Here is an 18,709-nt window from a genome sequence, read left to right on the forward strand (position 1 = left end):
AGTCTTGTTATGGCTTCAGAATTATCTGTCGATGCCGTTCGTGACTTCATCGTGCTTAATGATGGGAAAGTCAAAAACACAACTCTCGTAGCTCATTTCAAAAAGTTTTTGAATGATCCTCAAAAAAAGTCAGATTCACGGCAGAGATTTAAGGACTGTGTGAATACAGTTGCTGTCGTGAAAACGGAAAATGGAGAGAAATATGTGCAATTGAAAAAAAAATATCGTACAGCTGCACCGATAACTGCCTCATCCTCTACTTTACCTGCTCCCGAAGTAACCGATCAAAACAGCACACAAGCGTCGCCAAGCCATATTTCTTCATTTGATGCACCTATTGTGCCGAAATCCGAACAACCTGTTTTACATGGAGGATATTCTGCCCCGATTACGTACCGTGACACGCAAGAATATAAAAATGAAGATAGTGAAGAATATCCCGTGTTAACATTTGGGCCACCGGATGGCGATCAAACACAACAAGTCGACCCACAAGTTTCAAGCCCAGAACATCGCAAAAATGAACCGGACTCTTCAATTACAAGCAATGAGCCTCCCGGACCATCTATGGATTCGAGCGGGGTTTTTCGCGTTCCGCTACCACCTGGCGACCGTAAATCGAATTCCGAAACCCCACGACGACCTTCACAACCCCACCTAGTACCGAATGGCGCAGTAGAGCAAGCTCGACTCAATTTTCAGAACAATTCTGGTGAGGATACTTCGTCAATTATGCAGTCTGAGGCATCTCTTGATAGCAACAAAGAAAATGAATTCGACGATGACCGTCAGGGAGGTCAGTTTTCAATGGACCCATTAGAAAAGCAGTGGATGCTAATGGCAGCGAAAGGCGACATGGTAGAGCTCAGGAAACTTTTGAATAAGGATCCAAACTTAGCAGAAAAGAAAGACTTTGTGTTTGGGTACACTGCTTTACATTGGGCAGCGAAAAAGGGTAGCGTTGATCTGGTGCGAATGTTTGGAGACACGGGTATAGACGTTAATAGTATATCAAACGGTGGTTACACAGCCATGCATTTAGCCGCTATGCATGGGCATGAGAAAGTAGTTCAAGTCCTGGTGGAAGAATATGAGGCGGATGCACACATTCGTAATTACTCTGGGAAACAAGTTAAAGACTATTTACAATTCGGCGCAATATCTTTGTCAATTCAAAAATTATTATTTGGAAACGATGGTACTGGTTCTGTAAGAGATTTCGCAGCGGGTTTACGACCTCGACTTGATTCTGTCCGTAAATCAAAACGCCTCGGAAATGCTATAAGTGGAGGTGTTGGAGTTCTCGGTGCACTTGTACGAGGGAAGTCAACTTCATCAGAAGATGTTACAAGTATTTCATCTGCAAGTCCGAGTATTGGTCGAAGAGGAAGTTTTAAATCGAAAGTGAAAAAGAAAAGTCGAAAATGGAGTAAAGAAGAGAGGCCAAGCATAAGTATAGTGTCCTCAAATTCAGCAAACTCAGACGAAATCGAAGCCGGGTTCGTCGTACCAAGAACAACTTCCTCAGCGCATGATGGAATGCGACGTGGACATTCTTCCTCCCCCAGTTTTCCAAGGCCTAACTCATCCCGAGACCCTGGTCATCGGCCCAGGGGCGAATCATCAGCATCTAAGACTAAGAGATATGATCATGGAGACAGCGATCGCTAACAAATAATTGCTGGGTATATTTGGTGGTTCTTTTATAAATATATTTATCAATGGTTCTTAAGTTTTCATGATGTGTGGCCTACTTCCTGAGGCTCTCAACACTTATGGCCCCCTACTCCTCTACTCAGTTTTGCTTTTAACATGTTTTCATGAATTGCTTTATGCACCACGATTAATAATAAAAAGCCATAATTTGAAAACAAAAGAACAAATAAATTAAATAATTCACAGTCAATTTACTTTAAATCAATATAGGCAATAAGCGTCTCAAACCACAGTATACTTCGTCAGGGCCTTTGCTTGTGACCCTCAGTGAACCACTGCATGAGGGAACGAGGTTCCTATTTTGGAAACTATGATATATATTATTCATCATAGGCAGAACTTGTAATATCTATGCGAGAAAATTATTTCAATTTTTTACAATTTTCTTTTAGTTTCTAGTAACATGCATTATTGTGTTGGAGTTCTGAACATTCAGAACTGGCTACATTTTATCATTATTCACAAATATTCAATGGCTGTGACTGTGGTGTGTGTTTTTATTGGTTTTTCAATGAAAGTACATAAAGAGTAAAAAATTGACAAATAACCAGAAATCAACTATAGATATCAGAACTCATATTATCCATGCTCACCTGACCTTCATTTCTGAGCCAATTTCTACCTTTTTGTGTCAATCGGTACGATCATTTTGTATGTATACTGCGGCATATGTTGCCAACACCTTATGTGGCGCTCCAGAAGTGTGTGTAGGGGGTGTATTCACTTGGCCAACACAGCCAGTCCCCGGACTCGTAATAAAACTAAAATTAGGAAAAATGGGAATTAAATCATGCCATAACCTGGAACACACACTACGGGAGTACCGATACCCCTTTAATGTGTAATTTCAGCGTTAGGAGTAAATTAAGTCTATATCTATATTAAATTTATATTAATTCGTGATATCCATTAATTCATAAGGATGGAAAATGTGATAGACTTCACGGCATAGTACCAGTTTGAGATAGATCTCACTCACATCATGGTAGTACCCAGGTTTTTCAAATTATTATTTTGAAAAGATTTCGTCAAATTACCGCTTCTAGTTTATTTCTGGGCGCTCCAGAAGTATATGTACCCATATGGAGGTAACTAATTCTGTTCACCTACTTTACACTAAGTTGTGTGAAGGGATGGTAGCCTATGGGCAGGGGGTATATTCACTTGGCTAACACTGACAGTCCCCGAACTCATAATAGAACTGAAATAAGGAAAATCGGAATAAAATTATAGCCTAACTTCAACCTGGTATACACACTACTGGGTTACGTACCTATTTCTGAGTACAATTTATGAATAAGGACATCGCTAATAAATATGGTGTAGGTACAACTGAAAAATTCGAAGTTTAAAAAACATTTTGTTTAATCTTAATTTTATTTTTTTTGATCACTTCAATCAATCCTTTTTCTACAACATGAACTTTTTTTGGTGGTATATGATTCTTTTAAAGAGAAATTATTTGAAAATTTCGAAATTATTTTTTCTTGCTTTCATGGTTCATTGTTTATTATATTGCCCACAAAACTCACTCATATAATATAGTGATTATGGTATTACAATCAAACCCTTGTATAATTTCATATTACAAAATAATTTATACAGAACTGTCCGCAACATGCCTCAAACATTTTGACCATAGGATAGGATTTACATATTTATCCCCAGAAGAGAAGAAAAGTAGCTAAGACGACTTAATCATATTGCGAACCACGGCATCTCGTCCGGTTACCATTCCTTGCTGGGTATGGGATTAGTTAGTTATTTGTTTCGGTAGCATGGACTTGATGGTGGAGGAAGCCGTAACCGACCAGCGATTACGTGAACCACCCTACGGCGGCAAGGAGTCCAGCAATCCTCTCACACATAATTATCCCCACAGGATGGATTCGAACCTGCGCACCAACACAGGGTAATCAAGGTGCGATTGCGAGCGTATTCCTAACGCTTAGCATGATGCGTCACACCGCTGAGCCACCATGCATTATCATACACAACCCCAAGATGAAAAAAATAGATACGAGAATAGGATATATATAAAAGTCCACTCATTACCCAAGTTTTTCCACAGAATGCCTAATAATTTTTTGATCAAACCCTCCAAATGAGAGAGAATTGGTAATTGAGATTTTGTTTTTCATGGAAGTATACAATAGTTTTACTTTTCCTCCGAACGAGGCTATTTACAAGTGTGAGATAGACGCATAATGTGACCAAGCTAAAATTTTTACTGTTGGTTAATTCTACAAAGTTTCTTTCCTTATTTAAAAACTTTATTCTGTTGTATTCAGATAAGGCAGCAGTCATCAAATTATTAAAATTTCATTATGCATTATTGCTTTTAGAATCTGCATGAGTGGCTATTTGCTTCCATAGTTGGAAAATTTTCGAATTTGAATTTCCCAACAATTATGCTTATTTCTGGTTTTGCAAAATTGTGCATATTTGACACATCATGTTTGAACATATAAAAAGAGATGTCCTATTTATTTGAGTAATGGATTGTGTCATTTTGTGGTCCCAATTAATTATCTTTAGTGGAGTTCTCAAAATTGCTTCCTAAGAAGCTTGTTTTAGGGTGGCCAATGGCCACATTGCAGTGATAAATAGGGTGTCCATAAAGTCTTGAATTTTTTTTTAATTGCAAAGGGAATTTAGCGATACCATATATTGTTTTGGCACTCACAGATGTATCAAATGAATTAAAAATACCTTAAGCAATTACTGATTAAAAAACAACAAACCTGGTTAAGATATATTGAAAACTGACTTCATAACAAAATTTCAATTATAAAATGACTTTATGGACGCCCTGTATTGCCTACTGTGGTTTGGTAATAAATATGGACCCTGTTTGATCATCAAATTCTGTGATTCATTTCAGACTTTGTTCAATTTTCAATTTTTTTCGCCTATTTTACATCAAGTTGTGTGAAGCTAAAGGGACTGAAACCTATGGACAGTGCCCACAAGGAATATATTCAATTAGCTAACACAGGCATTTCTCGAACTTGTAATAACACTGAAATAAGGAAAATCGGAATAAAATTATGGCCTAACCCTAACCTGGTACAGACACTACGAGAGTAACTTTGTTTCAAGGCTAAACTGCGTATGTGAGAATTTTTTACTTCGAATATGCCTGAGAGCAAGTGTTCGCAGACACCTATGAATGTGGCATTATCAGGGATTAACAAACTACCCTATATATCTTCATTGCAGCTGCACTCGATATTTTCATACCAGTTGGCTCGGCCTAATTCTTGCACATTTGTAATCATTCACCTAATTTTTCTTGCTCTCTTTTTTTATAATTTTTTTAATGGTTTCACTTTATTTTTGTTCCTTTACCAATAATTTTTGCTTTGTTTAATTAATTGATTGGAGTATTTCGATATTATACAGAATCTTCTAGACCAGTGGGTCTCAAACGTTTTCAAGCCGTGCCCCCCTTTTTTAGAATTTGTGAAGTTTCGCGTCCCACCTCAAAAATAACTAGCTAGCAATAAGCTACAATTAACAGATTGGCAAAAGTATGTTTTATTCAAAAAACACATTGAAAATATGTGACTGGAACGTAAAAAGAAATGTAAATATCCAAAACAAGGCAGGCAAGATCAAATTTAACGAATATTTTCATTTTTAATAGGTTTCACGTCCCCTCAAAAAAATTGTTTACGGCCCCTTGTGGGGTGCGCTCATGTATTTCTTAGTTGGGGTGACTCAAGACTATTCTTATTTATGACTTTTCCTTGGTTTATCTGTAATTGATCATCGCAGTCATAATACCTAATTAGCTTATGTCATCCTCGATATATGCCTATACATTTCAATATTTTTTTTTAATAATGTGAGTTGACCCTTTTTATGTGATATTGGTTTATAATTTTTGGTACTACTGAGATAAACAGGAAATAATTTGTTTATTACTTATTAGTCGTGTTTCACACCTACACAGTTATCAAGCAGTCACAGAGCTACTATTTTTCGAAGCCCGAAAACTTTCCATTTGCATTGCCTATCCAATCTTTCTAATTCGAAGCTAACACAGTCAGATCCAATGTTCTAGCCCAGGGCTACTTAACTGGCGGACCGCGGTCCGAATCCGGACCTTTCGATTATTTGATTCGGACCGCACCTAATTCTTTTTTTTAGATCATTAGCTCCACTTTTGAAGAGCCTTTTATGAAATGACTTTTATAGTTTTGATTATATATGAGAAGAACTATAACACCATAATAAGCAATTTTGATTAGCTAATAATCATTAGCCGGTCGAGAAAGTTTGCGTTTAAGGGTGCCGATATATAAATTTTAGAAAGACGGCACCCAAATAATTTTGAAGTTTTGTATGCGGATCTTCGGTAAATATAGTTGAGTAGCCATGTTCTAGCAAATAGGTCATTTTTATGGTTCTGCATTGCTTGCCCAATTTATTACACCAGGGGCTCATGAGGGTCAAAATTTTAGAAACCCCCTTTGGAAATTCCTGGGTATGCTTCTGCTTTACACACTCGGTAGACATGTTGTTTGGTCTCAATGTCCTATGCTGATATTATGATAAATAACTACCGTAATTATTCGCCTTTATAATCTTTAGTAACATTGTGATTTGAAATTAGTTACATATTATTATATTACTTGCAAATTTTTATCATTTTAACGAGATTTTTTCTTTTTTTTGTTGCGCTTTAAAATGCAGTTATGTTTATGATTTATTGATTATTTGGATTAAAAATAAAAAAAATACTTCTGAACTATCTTGGTGTTTTCTTGAAGACTGGAAAGATGTCAAAATTGTGCACGATATGCAAGGATGGAAGACCAGTTATTAAAAGGCCAAAGACTGTAGGTTTTCAATATTGTAATTAGTTTTAGTGGTGGTGGTAGCTTTGCATTGAGCTAGGGCAGGGTGTCTCAAACTGGGGGTCCATGATGACTGCACAGGGGTCCGCAACGATATGGAAAGAGTCTCAAACATATACAAATTGATCATAATCTTATCGAAATTGCCGTTAGCCTGCCAGTATTCGGGGCTCCCGAAGTATGCGAACCAAGATGGCGGACATCGGAATGTAATATGTGTACTAGGTTAGGGTTAGGCCATAATTTTAGGTATAAATACTACGGGAGGCTCTTGGCTAGTCTTCGAATTGATAATAGGACTAAAATTGGAAAAAAATTATCGCCTAACCCTAACCTGTTACCCATGTTACGTTCCGATGTCCGCCATCTTGGTTCGCATACTTCGGGAGCACCCACTATTCAATGTTAGTGTATTGATTCAGACTTTCATGAGTTTTATTTCCTCAAAAGAAACATTATCTTTTCTCATTGGATAGGCACATAAATTGATACGGCATAGGATGGGGGTTCGTCAAAAATAAGATTCACAAACAGGTGTCCGCGGCCTAAAAAGTTTGGGAAACCCTGAGCTAGGGCATGCGTTTTTGGACATGGAGTGGACCTATGATTTGTTTCGTTTAATTGCTTTTTTGGGGGGAATGGAAAATCACTTTTATCTGCAACTACCAATAAAAGGTATTGATTTCAAATTTTCAGGACTAAATTTTAAAGTCCCACTGCTCCCAATAAGTTGCCCCCAAATTTGCTGGTTTTTATCATTCATGAGCTCACCTTCACATAGGATTACGTAAGTTTTTTAGACGTTTGGCTGGAATTTTCTCACATATAAAGGGTAGATTTGTCAAAGCACATACCGAACCCTATGCAAATTGAGTGCGAAATTACGCTCAAAACGAGTTCTCAATTAAAATGGGAAAGTGATGTGACAACAGTTATATTTAGCTAGATAATCAAATGAAGAAAAAAAGTTGAAATGCACACAAAGATGATTTATATTAACTATTGAGTATTGGTGAAGTATAAAATTGCCATATAGCTATAGATCACACCCGGGCGTCAAACTTGTCTGCCAGCGAGAACCCATGTAGTCATAGAGTATCTCCACACATGGCAAAAAACACTATTGATATCCTAAAATTGTTTTAATATGTTAATTTTATTTTGAAAGTCTTGAAATAAAAACAGGACTCAGAAATATGGATGTCCATATTCCAATATTTGAATACAATTTCGATTTGAATATTATTTATACCAAAGTCAGAGTGAAATAGAATAAGTTCACCCCAAAAATATCAAATTTTACAGAAAAAATTGTTATCTGAATTCTAAAAATAGATATTATTGAATATAATCAATTTGTAAACTTTTTAACATTTCTCTGGACTTGATGACTGAGTAGACTTTGACCATGACCCATCTAACGCTGGAGATTTCATAGTTTGCAATCAAATATAGGGTGTTGGTAAAGTCTTGAAATTTTTTAAAATTGCAGAGGGAATTTATCGATATCGCATATTGCTTTAGCCCTCACAGATGTATTGAATGAAGTGAAAATACTTGAACAATTACTGATCAAAAAACAACAAACCTGGTTAAGATATATCGAGAACTGACTTCATACCAAAATTGAAACTGTAAAGGGACTTTATGGACACCCAGTATATCATAAAAATATTTTCTTGTATTCACTTGATCATGAAAGCTTGTAATATCATGTCATATATTCCAAGAACTTAAGTTATATGAATTCCACCATTCCTGGTCATACCTAATTGGACTGCTTCAAATCTTGCATTTGCTGAGGGTTGATGCATTAAATCTATATGGCAGCGGTTCCCATCCTGGGGCTCCCCAGGGGTGTGTGGGGGTGCGGCTTCACATATCAGTTGCCAAACTGATTTTACTTTTCACTTCACGAAAGTTATTCCTAGTTTCATTTCTTGGTAAGGTTATTTCACAAGGTGTCTTCACTTTTTTGTGCATAAATTGTTTGAACATAATGGAATTTGGAATCTACCAATCAAAATAAGAATGTAAATGCCACTGGAATGATGAACAGGGGAACTATTAGTACTGGAAGCTTTTGGAAGGGGGCCACGATCCACAACAGGTTGGGTACCTCCACCTCTATAAAGTATAACTAGCATTCTCATTGCAAAACTAATTTTACTTTTCTCTTTACAAGAAAACTCCCTGTTCTTCCTAGTTTCATTTCTTGATAAGGTTATTTCACAGGGTGTTTTCACTTCGTTAGGGGAGGCATTAGTGCTTAAAGTCTCTGAAAGAGGCCACAAGCCATATACGGTTGGAGATCACTGCTCTATAGTGTAGTAGACCTCATGCTATTGTACCAACAAAATACATATGCAGCTGGAATTTTGATCCTATTGGAATTTTGATCCTATTAATCCTCTAGTAATAATTAGCAATTTTTTCCTATTTAGACCAGCTGTTATACTTATTTCAATTTTCTTTTGAAAAATAACACCAGGGCTTATTTTAAGGGAATGTCTTTTATTTTCATGTATCAAAAACAAAATTATCAAGTAGAGAATTATGAGATTTTCGAATATACAAATTAGGAAAACCAATATCCATTTACTTATAAATAACATGTTTTTATTTAAAAGAAGTTAGGTCTCATTTCTTAAGACTAGGTCTTATTTTTGGGGAAAATGGTCACCTGTTGCTGTAAAACATTTTCTGAACCATATTTATCTTCTCAGGGTGATGCTGTCTGCAAGAAATGCTTTTATTGGGCTTTTGAAACAGAGATTCATCACACAATTGTCACTGGAAATCTGTTTAAAAGAGGAGAGAAAGTAGCAATCGGGGCTTCTGGTGGGAAAGGTGAGTATGCTTTGAATAAGGGTACTCCCGTAGTATATGTACCAGATTAGGGTTAGGCCATAATCTTATTAGTTCTATTACGAGTTCGGGGACTGTCTGTGTTAGCCAAGTGAATATACCCCCTGCCCATAGGTTTCAGTCTCTTTATATAACTTGATGTAAAATAGGTAAACAAAATTATTTACCTCCATATTGGTACACATACTTCTGGAGCGCCGAAATAAGGGTTTTTCAAACTTGGCTCTTTGCCTCCATTGAGGGCCTTCACTAGGTACCATTTAAAATGACTATTTTAATTTAAAGTAAATTGACTGTGCTTTGTTCAATTCTTTGACTGCAGTGCATTTATTCTTTAGCTTTTCGCTATTAAACGTGGCGCATAAAATAATTGGTGGAAACGCGTCGAAAGCAAAACTAGGTGCTTTTGTAGAAGAGCCGGGCACAAGCGTTGGGAGTTTTTGTCATGGTGCCACAGATCATGCTAATAGGCCATAGTTGATATGATGGTTCTCCAATTTTTTAAGCCGCGCCGACTTTTGGAATTAAGTCTCGCGCCCCACGTCATATTAACTAGCAAGCAAGGTTCAAATAGCAGATAAGTATGTTTCATTCAAAAAACACATTGAAAGTACGTAGATGGAATGTAAATATTCCATATAAGGCGGGTAAGATCAAATCTAACAGGTATTTTTAATTAGCTCTGTGCCCCTCAAGTATATGTATACGCCCCCCCCCACCTTTGCGGGATGCGCCTAGCCGTTTGAGAACGACTGGTTTAAATGAATGGTTTTTGACTTCTTGTATAACTGTTAGAAGTCTGAAATTTTTACTCCAAAAAACTCATTATTTCAGGGAGTATAAAATACGACTCCATCCATAGCTTTGCCAATCCAAGTTGCATTTCCTTGCCCGTAAGAACTGCGATTGGTAACCTCTTTCAACTTGATTTCTAGTTCCTGTTGTTTTTCAGATTCCACAGTCCTTGCTCACGTGATGAAAGTATTGAATGAAAGATTTGATTACGGACTTGATTTATATTTGCTGTCGATTGATGAAGGGATAACAGGATACAGAGACGATTCTTTAGAGGTGAAAAGGGTTTGAGTGCATTTTATTCAGCAGCATCTATGGCAGGGCCATGACCAGGAATTTTCAAGGGGTGGGGGGAGGGGGGGTTCTGAAATTTGTAATTACCAAGTTACACCATATCAGCTAGCGGGGGTCGGAGACTGGAAAATGTGAGTTTTCAAGAATTTAGAAGATCTAAACACCATTTTGAGCTCCGAAATGTATGATACAGAATTATTTTTTTTTTATTTCAAAAGGGGGTTCCAACCATCAAACCTCATTCACCCCCAACTTCACTCCGCCCTCTCCCACACAGCTAATCTATGCTGTAAAGATAAACCTTGATATAGAACTACACATTGCAGCGGTTGCCAACTACTCTTCTCTCAGTACTACATTCTATTTTTAGTTGAGGTCAGGAGACCCTAGTTTGAGGTCATTGAAAACTCCATATATACACAATGTCCTCCTTAGGTTATCAGTGGTTGCATACATCTTTTCTATTCTCTGTTTTCACACCATTATCTTTTTATATTATCCTACAATTTTGAGTGTTGTTGAATTTGATGAAAAAATTCTTGTATCATGTTTCATAAACTTTGTACTACTTCACCTCAATGATGATTTCACGATATTAATATTTATCCCAGAAGAAAGGGATGTTGATAATACTGCTTGATCATGTGACAAAACGACATCTTGTCTCAGATGCATGGACTTGATTGTGGGAGAAGGCATGAGCCACCTTATGATGACAAAGAGTCCACCGATTCTCTTGCTCACAGGGCTGTCTCTGCTGCCAAGGGCGAGTTTTTGATAGTGATGCCCCTTATACCTAAGTTCAAAAATAATTTGAGGGATAAACAAATCATAGATGTCGTTATGCTTGAGAATTACTGAATAATGGTCAAGTAAGGGACCTCCTGAGGTATGCACACCAAGATGGCGCACAACCTGAACTCAGGTTGTGTACAAGGTTAGGATTCAGGTTGTGCAACATCTTGGTGCGCATACTTCAGGAGTACCCAAGTAAGAGTGAAATGTTTGTATTATATCATCCAACTCACCCCTATAACATGGTGCCCTTACGGCCCCCTTCTGCTTGCACATAATTATCCCCAACATAATGTGAGCCTGCAAGCTAGTGTAGGGTAATCAGACGTACGATGATGAGCGTGTTACTAACGCTTAGCCCGACCATCAAGCAAATTTATTACAGATCTTTACCCTAAACCAGTGGTGTGCAACCTGCGGCCCTCAAGGAAAAATTATGCGACCTGCGGAGAAGTGCCGATTTTAAGTGCCAAGTTTTCAATTTATTTGATATGTGCAAGTAATTTCAATTACACCTGAATCCAATTTATTATCTATGCATATGACTTAGCAATGCCTCAACAGCTAGCTTGTGAAAACAACGCATGTCACAAGATCAATAATCAAAATTTTGGTGCCTGCAATTACTAGAAATCCTATGTTAAATAAAGGTTCGGCTCGTGGTTTCAGCCAGTTATTTCAATCTGGCCCTCTTGTATTAAAGGTTCCACAACCCTGCTTTAAACAAAGCCCCAACTTGTGTCCCTACCAATTTTATTTAAAGTTTGATTTAAAATTTGAACAGACAGTGAAAAGAAATCAACAGCAATATGATCTACCATTGAAAATACTTTCATATGAAGACTTGTACGGTTGGACAATGGATGCGATTGTGAAACAGATTGGATTGAAGAATAATTGTAAGTTGCTATTTATTGTTGTTGTGTTCCATCAAAATGAACAATTTAAAAAGGACAAAATTTTATCACATGATTTCACAACTTTGTTGTTCTCATATCCATTAAGACAGTGGGTCCCAAACTTTTATGTCTCGTGGTCCCCTTTCAGAGACTTTTAGCACCCATGACCCCCCAGTGGTATTTTGATTGGTAGATTCCAAACCCATTATGTTCAAACAATTCATGCTTAACAAACTGAAAACACCTCGAGAAATGACCTTGTCAAGCAATGCCCCTTGGATAAACTGGAGTTGTTATGTAAAGAGAAAAGTAAAATTTGTTTTGCGCCTAGCATTGCCCCCCCCCCCCCCCCAATTGCTCTGTAGCCCCCACTGTGGCAGCGATTTAGAACCACTGCTTTAAGATAAGCCAGTGGTTCCAAACCTTTTCCGATACATTTTTTGAAACCATGTTAAAATCAAGATATAATGGGAAGTGACTTATTTTTGAAATTTTGACTGTATAAACCTGGGGCATTGCCATGGGGGTTGGGGTCGAAACCCACCTCCCCTTTTGAAATGTAAAAAAAAACATTTTTATGTATCATCCATAGAATTTTTTTTTAAGCATAAAACGCTTTAGTCCAGGGGTCGGCAACCTTTTATCGCTCGTGGGTCAAAATTGAAGGTCGGAAGTCATTGGCAGGCCGCACATATTTTTAGAAAGTTAAAAATCGAATGGATTACCGATGAATCACACTTTTTCACACAGATCAGAAGTTAAATTTTGAGCAGCACACGAAGACTGACAATTTGAATATTTTCTGCCCTATTAAGTTAAACCATTTGCACTCTTTCTGCGTTTTGTTGCCATTTGATTCGGCCCGCGGGCCGTAGGTTGCTGGCCCCTGCTTTAGTCCCTAACGACTCTCGAAAATCCACGATTTGTGACCACTCTTGATAGCTGTATCGGTCCAACTTTGCCATTAGAAACCCCCTTTTTTATAAATTCTTGACCAAACCATGGTTAAACACATTGAGATATGCGGGATTATTTCAGAGAAGTTCTCAGTCAAAGATGTGTCAAAACCATCTCAAGAATATTATTAATATGAAGCTTATCCGTGTCTTCCAATTGAACAAGGCCACTGATATCTAGGAAGATACTATTTTTTGAAAGTACCAAAATCTTTTCAGTGCCCAGGTTGAGATTGCAGGCATTAGATTTGGGTGCTCCAGAAGTATGTGCACCAAGATAGCGCACAACCTGAACATAGATAGTATGTGTACCAGGTTATGGTTCTCAGGTTGTGTGCCATCTTGGTGCACATAGTTCTGGAGCGCAATTATTTGAACCACATAGGTGTAACCAACGATGCTAACCCAGCTAAGCCTAACTCTTCAGCCACTATGCTATCTCGGCCATGGTTTGGCAATCAGCAGGAAGTTCAAATTTTGTATGCCCATCCATTGTTTAGAGCACAGATTCCCAACTGGGGGCCCGGGGCCAACCAAGGGGTCACGGGGCAGTTGGATGGGGGCCACAATGCTAGACAAAAGAATGATTTTCCTTTTTCCTTTACAATGAAACTTATTCCTAGTTTCATTCCTTAAAAAGGTTATTTCACGGAGTGTTTTCAATTTGTTGAGCATGACATGTTTGAACATAACAGGATTTGGAATCTACCAATTGAAATAACACTATAAATACCACTGGAAGGACAAACAGCGGGGCCATAAGTGCTAAAAACCCTCCAAAGGAGCCACGAGTGCTAAAAGCCGTCGGTAGGGGCACACGAACCATAAAAGGTTGGGAACCACTGCTTTAGAGCATGGGTTCACAACACAGGGCATGCGTGCCAAAATTTGGCGCGGCATACGCTCAAACGTGGCACGCGATGGTTTTGTGAATATAAAAATTGTATTTATGATATGCATAAAAATATCACGTTTCTATCAAAATCAGCAGTTTTTCAGGACATTAAATTGTTTCAATAAATAGATATTCGTTATTATGTATTATTATTGAAATTTGTTTGGTGTGTTTTACGGGAGTTAATTTACAACACCAACTATTGTGCATGGCACGCGACAAGATTATTTTGAAAAATTCAGTACGTGACCTCATTTGAGTAGTGCACCCCTGCTTAAGAGCAAGTTAAAGTTTCACATGTTCAAATGTTAAGAATGCCGCATCATTTAAAAGACCAAGATTGGTCTCTCATCGCCTTCTTATAAAAGGAATGTTTCTGGGATACCTGATACTTCTTCCCGCTATTTTTGGTTTTACAGTCGGCGTTTGTGGCAGGAAATTTTACCTTGTAGCCTCTCATATGAGAATACCAAGCCGCCTCTGGAGAAGCGGCTTTCAATGTTATTCTATAATAAGATATGGGTTTCTGCATTGACTATATATAATAATCATTACACATACGCATTTGTTCCGTGTGGCCGATGCATCGTCGTGTTTGTGAGTAATATGACATATTATATGGCATATTATGACGTAACATTACTTGGAATTTCCATTCTAATGCTTCTTTCCGTAATCTTCCGTCTGAACAAGTTTGCGCGCATGAAAGAGATTTTCGTGCGATCTTAAATAACGGCGAATAAACAATATCTCCGTGAATTAGGTCGATATTTCAGCATCGTTCTATTTGTTGGTTTAACAAAGATGGCCGCCGCGGAATTCCTGAGAGCTAAAGCGAGATATTGATCCATATAATATATATGCTTGGCGTAGCATAATTTACTTTTCTCTATATTACGAGATGTCTCATATCTCTCCCACTCTTGGCAGGCGATCGTTAGCGAACAATAATTTTCTGTTTCTTTTATTATCTTCATCGGAGGATATTTCTCACTCTTGGCCGATCTTGATCCGCGACCTCCCTTTTTCTCGATCCGCTTTTCTCTTTTATTATATTTGGTCGACTGTGGTTTCATGACTAATTTATGACCTCATTCATATCGTCTGCGTTGGGCCGTCCGTGCGCTGTAATTTTCCATCGCCTTTCCGCGAAGCAAGCTAATAACATGACCGATATCATAGCAGGTTATAATCGATGTCAGGATTTTTTTGTGTTAGTAATTGTTTTAGTGTCTGTTAATCTGTTTGGCCAGTAATGAACGTTAGATTGTTGATTAGGTATTTCGAAAACTTTCGAATAATTACGCCGAATCGCCATTGTAATCATGCTTGATTCATATTGAGGCCCTAACCAAGGTTTTAATGCATATTTCGGACATAGGGTTTTCATATTTATCCCGGTAGAAAGGAAAGTTAAGTTGACTTAATCAATGGCGAGGTTTTCGTCCGTTTAAAAGTACATGTCAAGCATGGAATGCCAGCCAGATATTCATTGAGGTTTTGCTCGCTTTCAGCTCTCTCAGACGGACAGTCCGCGCATAGGTCGGTGATATCCCGACGACTTTTATCTACCAAAGCGAATAATAGTGTACCGTGAAGACATAGCCAAGCGTAGCAGCCTATTTTGGTAGCAAATGTTCGTCTGATCTCGTTCGTCTTCCACAATATGGCAAATAAATAAATCGGTTCCCCCGGCAAATTCAAATGTTGTCAGCTGCAGATATCCACTACCCCTCTTATACATAATATTGCAGTGAAACCCTCTTCGATATTCAGCTTTTCAAGCTTATCCATGATTATAGATGTGCCTTTCTACCTGTTGAACACTGGGCTTTGTCTGATGAGAGCATATGAACAGTCCTAATAACTAAAAAATCGAGGGGAATTTGTCTTGTTTTAGTGATATTAGACATTGCAATAGCGCCATGTTAGGCGACAAAGAACAGGCTTGCATACGTGACTCGACGCCAGTGGATAAACAAATCATCAATATTTTATGCTCGATCGCGCATAAGTTTCTTCTCTCGTTTTCTCGCTCTCTGTATCTCTTTCACTCTTCTTTATATTGCTTGGTTCCTTCCCACCTTTATTGGCCGAATATAATTTTAATTTCTCTTTTTATCCTTCACGCAGTTTTGGCCCGATCGAGTCGCGCTCGTTTTCTACTTGTTTCTTTGATATAATTAACTAATCGCTCATCTTTCTCTCATGTCTGGCGTATATGGTGAGAGTAAAATATAGGCCTAATTTTTCCAGTCGGCAGTGTTCGACTGTTTGTGCTATATAGGATTCGCGCTATAATGTCATGATAATACGAATGTAACCTCGTTTCAATTATCGCAACTTATATGAATTAGAAGAAGTTATCTATATTCTCATACCATATACATGTGTATATATTTTTAAACGGAAAGTTGAGATATTCTAATGCCATGTTTCATCGTGAAATGAGGTAAAATCTACGAGTTTTTGACAGCTTAGCGTTATTAATAGCTGCATTGTGTTGTTCAATTAGTATCGTATTATTAGCATGTCAGATTCGGATATTTCCTTGTTGCAAGTCACTCTGTGCGTAGACAAAAGCGGTTGGTTAATCTGTGGCGAAAACTATGGATTGCCTCGAAGAAATATATCGCGCTTACTTAGCATTGCACTAATTTTTGATGTGGAACTTTGTTATCACTCTATTATTTTATCATCACTAATATGATATGCATTTTTTTGATTATATTATTCATCTTATGTTAGAAAAAGTCAGTTACCGCGCTATGTCCGCCATTAATGCTGATGTGTTTAAATTTATATTCTGTCTACGTTACGTTATTGGGTACTACTCCCTTAGTGTGTGTACCAGGCTAGGGTCAGGCCACAATTTTATTCCGATTTTCCTTCTTTAGTTTTTTTTACGAGTTCGGGGATTGTCTGTGTCAACCAAGTGAATATGCCCCCTGCTCATAAATTTCAGTCCCTTTACAGTTTACACAACTTGATGTAAAATGGCTAACAAATTTGGTGACCGTACATTTGAACCCATGCGTATATCCACGGGTTCAATCTATATGCGGGTGCTAAAACCCATTGGTTAGGGTTAGTATGGGTTTAACTATCCGTGAAACAAAAAAAATTCCATAGGTGCAATAGCATACAGGTGCAATTGTCATGGGTTCAAATGTACGTGGGTTCAAATGTAATGGAACCAACAAATTTAGTTACCTCCGTATTGGTACACATACGTCTGGATCTCCCGCTAATATCCCATATTCAAACTTACCCTACGATAAACATGGTTAAATGCCCTTTAAATTAGTAATAGGTCAATAAAGGAATTTCGATAAGCGATTGCCGATTTTTTTGTACAAATCGCCCTAAATCCCGCACTAAAAAAACACTCCCCACCAGCGATATAAAGAACATTATATCTGGTTAGGAATGCGAATTGCGCTAAAAATTCAAATTCTTAAATCTTTCCTAACTCCAACTGGATTATTTGATATTTAAAAAAACGTCGCGGGGTGTTTTTTTATCAAATCTCATATTTTTGCATTAGTAGCTTTGTAAAAAAGATTCGCTATTGCTTACTTAGTTATATGTTTTCAGTTTATATACGGCGCTCAATTATCGGTCATCAACCTTGTAACCATTTATGTAGCTAACTTGTATGGCACAATCCTAACGTTAGAGTTATATTGAGCGAAGTTGGCATTAACGATGTATTTTACCATGTGTATGTCAGTCAGTGGCAGTGTCTTTAGCATATCATGCTCTGATAAAGTTTTCTGTATAGAAAATTCGAGTTTCGGCAAATACAGCACTGTTTCGCAAAGACGGATTGTGCTTTGTGTATCATCATCATTATACCTGGTTGAAATCATACTCAATACAGAGATTACAATGTATTATGCGATTCTGGCTTGATAATAATACAGTTGAAAAGCATGTTTTTACAACCGTCAGTATTAGAACCAACATTGTTGGCGCGTTATTGTTTGCCGCTTGGTTCGATCAATATTTTATGCTTGATCGAGTGTGAGTTGCCTTTTTCTTTTTTATTATTTCGCTTTGTTATTAATTCTCTCATATTTGGTCGAGCATGGTCGCTCGTCTTTCTATCTCTTTATTATTAATCGTGCGCCTTCCCACTCCAGGCCGAGCATGATCTCCTTTGTTATATCTTCTTTTATATTTATCATTCTCTCACTTCTGGCCGACGTTGAGTCACTATTCATCATTCATCACTATTCACTATTCATCCTGCAGCTGGTTTACGGTAATTTTCCGCGATATTGGCATTATTATTATGATGTATGGCACATGCGTGTAGATATGTTCAGTTTTATTGTTTGAAATATAAGCGAGGCAGTTTTGGTAGTTAGATTTTCGTATTTTTCGCGTTCTTCGTTGAAAATTATCCAATAATTTTGAATTTATTTTTTATTCTTCAATAATAATATTATCACTTGATATGTTGTTAAGATGTATGGCACAGACATGTTGATGTGGTTAGCATGACAGTTTGTTATGTATTTATTAAGTTTCAGTTCACAATATTCCGCGATGTGTAGAAATTCATCGGATAAACGTTATATTCATAAACGTTATAATTACTCGTATTTGTTGTCAGTTATT

At 37.5% G+C, this 18,709-nt stretch overlaps 2 protein-coding genes across 2 annotated transcripts in view; both read left to right on the forward strand.

The window, feature by feature from the left end:
• Nucleotides 1-6,417, forward strand: LOC120337490 (ankyrin repeat domain-containing protein SOWAHC-like). Its single transcript, XM_039405283.2, has one exon. It carries the CDS (start codon nucleotides 10-12, stop codon nucleotides 1,669-1,671), a length of 1,662 nt encoding a protein of 553 aa, XP_039261217.2. The 5' UTR covers nucleotides 1-9; the 3' UTR covers nucleotides 1,672-6,417.
• Nucleotides 6,406-18,709, forward strand: part of LOC120337492 (cytoplasmic tRNA 2-thiolation protein 1-like) — a 22,239-nt gene continuing 9,935 nt past the window's right edge. Inside the window, exons 1-4 of the mRNA XM_039405285.2 lie at nucleotides 6,406-6,563; nucleotides 9,308-9,431; nucleotides 10,402-10,520; nucleotides 12,118-12,232. Coding sequence (XP_039261219.2) covers nucleotides 6,504-6,563; nucleotides 9,308-9,431; nucleotides 10,402-10,520; nucleotides 12,118-12,232 — 418 coding nt within the window. The 5' untranslated portion in view covers nucleotides 6,406-6,503. The remainder of the gene's footprint in view (nucleotides 6,564-9,307; nucleotides 9,432-10,401; nucleotides 10,521-12,117; nucleotides 12,233-18,709) is intronic.

This window comes from Styela clava, chromosome 10, assembly GCF_964204865.1.
Source record: "Styela clava chromosome 10, kaStyClav1.hap1.2, whole genome shotgun sequence".
NCBI lineage: Eukaryota > Metazoa > Chordata > Ascidiacea > Stolidobranchia > Styelidae > Styela > Styela clava.

Excerpts from the sequence above, each read along its gene's own strand:
- LOC120337490 (XM_039405283.2), top strand. The coding sequence starts at position 10 with ATGGCTTCAGAATTATCTGTCGATGCCGTTCGTGACTTCATCGTGCTT.